General features: G+C 37.8%; 1 protein-coding gene and 1 long non-coding RNA gene across 2 annotated transcripts in view; both read right to left on the bottom strand.

Annotated features, from left to right (window-relative positions):
• Positions 1–2,179: 2,179 nt before the first annotated feature.
• On the bottom strand, positions 2,180–2,563 carry LOC134657297 (uncharacterized). The gene is made up of 2 exons (XR_010097589.1): positions 2,453–2,563; positions 2,180–2,278 (listed from the first exon to the last, which is right to left on the bottom strand). It is a non-coding gene; the product is annotated as an uncharacterized LOC134657297 (long non-coding RNA).
• A 160-nt stretch (positions 2,564–2,723) lies between these two features.
• Positions 2,724–6,000, bottom strand: part of LOC134657262 (fatty acid-binding protein) — a 40,652-nt gene continuing 37,375 nt past the window's right edge. Inside the window, exons 2-4 of the mRNA XM_063512840.1 lie at positions 4,465–4,631; positions 4,080–4,190; positions 2,724–2,906 (exon numbers count right to left, since the gene is read on the bottom strand). Coding sequence (XP_063368910.1) covers positions 2,856–2,906; positions 4,080–4,190; positions 4,465–4,631 — 329 coding nt within the window. The 3' untranslated portion in view covers positions 2,724–2,855. The remainder of the gene's footprint in view (positions 2,907–4,079; positions 4,191–4,464; positions 4,632–6,000) is intronic.

Genomic DNA, 6,000 nt, shown 5'->3' with positions numbered 1-6,000 from the left:
AAAAAATGATATTGAGGTTTCTAATATAATTTTTTTCTAAACTGAATAGGTAGTTTGCGCGAGAGACACTTCCTAAGTGGTAAAATGTGTGTCCCCTCCCCTGTAACTTCTAAAATAAGAGAATGATAAAACTAAAAAAAATATATGATGTACATTACCATACAAACTTCCACCGAAAATTGGTTTGAGGGCGTTTTCTAAAATAAATATTGAAAACCCGATTCTCCCAGATCCTGGTGTTTTTGGGTTCTTTCAACTCAGAATCACTAGCATATTCAATCCTGATGACAAAAAAAAATTGTTCCAAAATTTTGTATGAAAATTGTACATTCCACTACGTCACGTTACATACAAGTGAAAATTTTTCTCATACTAAAAACGTGACGTAATGGAATGGACATTTTGGGACATCTTTTTTTAATGGTAGGATGGAGAGTGCTGTTAATTCCAGAGATGTACAAAATGGTTTTAAAAAAGCATTTAAATACAAAATGCAAAATACTTTTCAGATTTACTATTTCAAATGCAAAATACCAAATAGTTTTGCGTTTTGTATTTCAAATGCTAAATGCAAAATAGGTATTTTCAAAATACTTTTTCAAAATAAAATACCTTTTGAGCAAATCTCAGATATTTTTATTTATTTTAGGTATTTATCATGAGAAATAGAGACACAATGCCGAGCCGAACAAAAACGTCTAATATCATGGCATGGCACCTTATGCATGACATTTTGGTCATATTTATTAGTACGCGTATCAATAAATTCTGTTATGGTATTAATAATAGTCCGTCGGTTCCTCTCTCTCTGCGGCCCTGACCACCGGCAGCTTGGGCCCTGCCCCGCTGCTGGCGGCACCCTAGGTTAGGTTTTTTATAAGGTGTTTATAATATTTTTTTATATTATTTTTGTAAGTGTTTTTATATTTTAATTTTATATATGTACATATTGTAAAAAACCAACCTAAGAAGAGAAATAAATAAAGGAAATAATACTCACTTAAAATAATGTAAAAAACTAGACTAACGAAAAGAGAGCCATGGCTCCATTTTGTGACTTGTGTGGCCATTTATTTCGGTTGATTGTGCATCTAGTTCTTATTTTATTATTATTACACTTTTCTTTTATTAATAACAACTGGACTGGTATTGCTAAAAGTTAAAAAAACATCAGTTTTTATTTATTACGCTTTTTAACAATACCAGGGGGCCGATTTTTGAATTTCGATCGCTCGATTTCGTCACTCGAAAGTCGGTGGAAAACGGCGAGATGCTGATTTTTGAAATACGAGCGATATAAATTGTGAATTTAGTGGTATTGACCACTAGTTTTTGATTCTATTAGTAGAATTTACATGCCTAGTAGTGGAGATATTACTGAACGAAATACACGAAATCGAGCGGTCGAATTTCAAAAATCGGCCTCCTGGCGCTGGCGCCAGGCGCTAGCAGGCGCCTCTATCGGTCAAATTCGGCAATACAAGCGTCATTCGTTCATTTCATTTTGTTTGACTGGTAATGTTGGCTAAACTTAATCACAAAGTATTTTGCATTTTGAAATGAATATTAGAAATGCAAAATACGTCTCGAAAAGTATTTCAAATAAAATACAAAATGGTTTTTACTAAAAGGCATTTAAATGCAAAATACAAAATAGGTATTTTGCATTTTGTATTTGCATTTTAAATAGAAGTATTTCAAATAAATCGCATCTCTGGTTAATTCTGAGTAGAATGAGCCCAAGAATGTCCAGATTTGAAAGAATCGGGTTTTCGATATTTATTTTAGAAAAAGCCCTTGAACGAGATCTAGTAAGTAGTTTTTTTTTATACGTCATAAATCCCCTAAATACGGAACCCTTCATGGGCGAGTCTGACTCGCACTTGGCTGTTTTTTCATTCTTTGCTAATTGATTTCATTCAAAAAATATGGTTACTTCGAAGTTTTACCAAAAAATTCGGTTTCGATCCCTGGTTGTTTGAGCTAACTTAGCTAGCTAATAGGCATGCCAGTAGAATTAGAGTTTCAGTTTTATGGACCTCTCTTTACATACGAGTATGCAATAGTAAAGTGTTAAGTCAATACACTGGCCGAAGTGGCCGGCCACACATTTATCCCACTAAACTAAACGAATCTTTAATACATGAACCAGGAACACTATACAACAATAAAACTACAATTATATAAAACGAGTTTATTTAACACGCCACGCCATTAAGCTTATGCAAACATACGCAAGTAGGTTCGCATCACCGCGTAGTACTGGGTTAAGCCCTTGCTACACGGTCGCCGACAAGCCTTCTAACCGTCTGTCCTTGGTCTGACCTTGGTCAGTTTTGGTCAAATTTTGTTGGAAACAACTGTCTACACGGTCCGTCCAGACCAAGGCCACGCGGTCTGAGGGGCTTGTCGGCGACCGTGTAGCAAGGGCTTTAACCTAACTTTGGCAAACCGCAAACGCGCATTCCAAATCATACAAAAATAAACATTTGAGTTCACAAGCAGTGTCATTATGTTTGACAGAATAATTTACTCGTTTAAACTCTACAAATAAAGGACTGCCTGCCTGAAACTCTGCGCTAATTAAAAAAAAATCGTTGAAATTGTCAGGTGTGAAGTCAGTTGCGCATGATCATTGGCCATTTCTACCAGCTGTTGCCTGATTGGCTGATGTCAGTTAAGGCGCACGGTCATTGGTCAAATATCAGCTGTTGCATTGTGATTGGTCGATCTCGACTTCACAGGGCAGTCGTTTAGTTGTAGGAGCGTATAACATAATTTAACTTTATAAAATAGTTGTGCTATAAGTAATAGGACAGAAGTAGGGCGCCGCCCTGCAGTCTTGAGTGGTTGTCTTATTGTACTTTGTAGACCCGGGTGCAGGTGACGTCCTTTACGGTCATGACCTGTAAAATAAATAACATACAGTTTTTAATCGATTTTTAGGGTTCCGTACCCAAAGGGTATAAACGGGACCCTATTACTAAGACTCCGCTGTCCGTCCGTCCGTCCATCCGTCTGTCACCAGGCTGTATCTCACGAACCGTGATAGCTAGACAGTTGAAATTTTCACAGATGATGTATTTCTGTTACCGCTATGACAACAAATACTAAAAACATAATAAAATAAAGATTTAAGTGGGGCTCCCATACAACAAACGTGATTTTGACCGAAGTGAAGCAACGTCGGGCGGGGTCAGTACTTGGATGGGTGACCGTTTTTTTGTTTGTTTTGCTCTATTTTTTGTTGATGGTGCGGAACCCTCCGTGTGCGAGTCCGACTCGCACTTGGCCGGTTTTTTTTTATTTTAAGGCCCCGTTGGTTCAGGCTCTTCTCTTACTACTCTCACTAGCTAATAGCTAATCCATACTTGTAAGTGAACGTACGTACTACGTAATATAGTTGATGTAGTGCATAATTGTTTTCCATCGTATTTTCTCGGAAACGTTCGTATTTGTGACGTTACCTATGAAAAGGGACCTTATTGTTGATGGCGCTTACGCCTTTGTTAACGATGCTCCGATATAAATACAATGCCGCGCGACGCTGAGCGGCGTAAGCGCCATCGACAATAAGGTCCCTTTTCATAGATAATGCCCCATTTGTCACGCTACTTCAGTCAACCTAAGTACTTTTTGTACCGAGACTGACTGAAATCGCAAGACACGTTCGTACGTTTCCGTGAAGAAACGATGGAAAATAATTATGCACTACAACTATAAAATGATTCATCTTTATTATCTTCTCCAGACATCGTTTTATGTGCATTAGCATTACATTATCTCGGTGACCCTGACTTGGAGCAGGTTACAGTAGAAGGTATATACATAGGTACATGTGTTCGATAACGACTTCATACTAATAATATAAATTCATGTGTTTTGAACATTGAATTAAAAGGTATTAGATTAGATAGATAGATAGATATTTTGGGTTATTTCGGCTCATAATCACGAGGACTATTGATTGAAAAAAAGAAAAACAGTGTTCTCAGTTTTTATACAAATTTTATCCTGCCACGCCCTGGCGACGCCTCTGCAAGAACCTATAAAATACCTATATACAACTGGACCCTTACCGCCTTCAGCTCCTCGGGGCCGAATTCGCGCAAGTAGGAGACCTCCAGGCCGTCGGGGGCCTTCTGGACCTGCTTCAGCTTGTTGCCTTCGAACGAGCACACAGTCTTCACCTGGAAAATGTAATGTAATGTCAATATATTAGTCCAATTGATGTAATGAAATTGATTTTATGAGTGAGATCTATTTATCTAATTTGCTATTGAATGTATTAAAATTAAATTCAATAATATAATTATTTTCAGTCTAACACATGTGCTAGACTCACAAGTGTCACAACTCACAAGTGTGCTAGACTACAAGTTGAGGGTTTATAAGTCTGCTGTGCTGGAGCCAGGAGTTTTCGTTGACCTTAGACTGACAGGACAAGTAACAATGGACACAGACCTGGACACCATCAGCCCGCTCCTCATCGAACTCCTCGCCGGGCTTGAACTTCATCTCCGTGGTCTTGAAAGTGGAGGAGGTCACCAGCGTGTACTGGTCCCCGTCCTTACGGAGCTCCACGGTGGGGGTCACTGCGTTGGCGGCCTTGCGGGTGATGAGGCCCACGCCTGGGAACAAAAATTTATAATTATAGTTTCATTCGCGCCAGTTATAGAAGTATGTATGTCACTTTATTGCACATAAACGGGTTTACATAAAACGGACAAAAACAAAACAAAAATGTTATGTACAAAGGCGAACTTATCCCTAAAAGGGATCTCTTCCAGCTAACCTTTGAGAAAATGCGAAAGGATCAAACACTAATAGGTGAAAGACAGTTTAATATGGACAAATAGCAATATGAGAAATTTGGATACACATAAAGGAAGACGAGAGCAATAAATAAATAAATAAAATAGAAATCTGATGGGTTTTGGAGTAAAGGCAATGAGGGGAAGGCTGGCATAAAAAATAATTTGGTTCGGAAGACCGTCATAAGGCAAGAGCTAGAACTCTCTCATATTTACGTACTTCGGTCATACACAGTCAGAAAGAAAAGAGCTTCGCTCCTTCTACCGACCAGTGGAGTTTATGTATGGCCCCGTTTGATACACCCGGACCACCTTACAGGGCCCAAATAATTTAAAGTTCTCAACGTTATGTTTGAATATAAAATAATCATGGATTGTTGGTCGAATTTAGGTCTAGTTAAAAAAATCTAGTTAATACATTCAATCTAGATAATCAAAATGTATTTTTTATGAGCATACCTAAACCCTTCATAAATTCATTGAAATTTTTTGAAGACACCAATTTGTATTTCCTCCCCTCCCATGGATATACGCTGACATTAACAGCCATATTCTTAAATTACAGGGAAATGGGTTAATCTTAATAATAAAACATGTAACCGATATCTATTTTAGTTTCGGACATGACACATTATGTCAGATAAGATACTGTCAGATTGCCTAAAGAGGTGGGTTTGCCAAAGTTTAGTCATAGATAGGTCAGTTAGGTGTTCCATTTATCTAAGGATGGGTTTTGACAGTTGACTTTATGTGATTGATACTGATAACTACTCATAATGATAAACAGCTTTGTGATATTATGAATAAGTACCTAATCTTATGGAAAATTTTACGCAAGGTGTCCCACGTGCATTAATAAATTTAGGAAACTGTCCTGAAAGGAACGTGTGGAATCGACAGGTAGGTTTGCCTAAAGTTTGCCTAAAGTTTAGTGCCTAATCATAGGGTTTGAATCTAGGTACTAGGTACGTAAATATAATAGTACAAACATTAAATTGTAAAGAGCTTCAAAAAAGGTACAGACAGCAGCAGACATTACAAAGCAGGCGAGGCGGGCAAAATGATTTTAACACAACTTTATTTTTAAGAGAATAAGAGCGTGTGCAGGTCATTTTGAACACATCACCCACCTAGCTACTTCTGGTCTTCTCTGAATCACCATGTCAGTTGATAAGGACGAAGTGAA

Source organism: Cydia amplana, chromosome 19 (assembly GCF_948474715.1).
Source record: "Cydia amplana chromosome 19, ilCydAmpl1.1, whole genome shotgun sequence".
Classification (NCBI taxonomy): domain Eukaryota; kingdom Metazoa; phylum Arthropoda; class Insecta; order Lepidoptera; family Tortricidae; genus Cydia; species Cydia amplana.
This window is presented reverse-complemented; position numbering and strand designations above follow the sequence as displayed.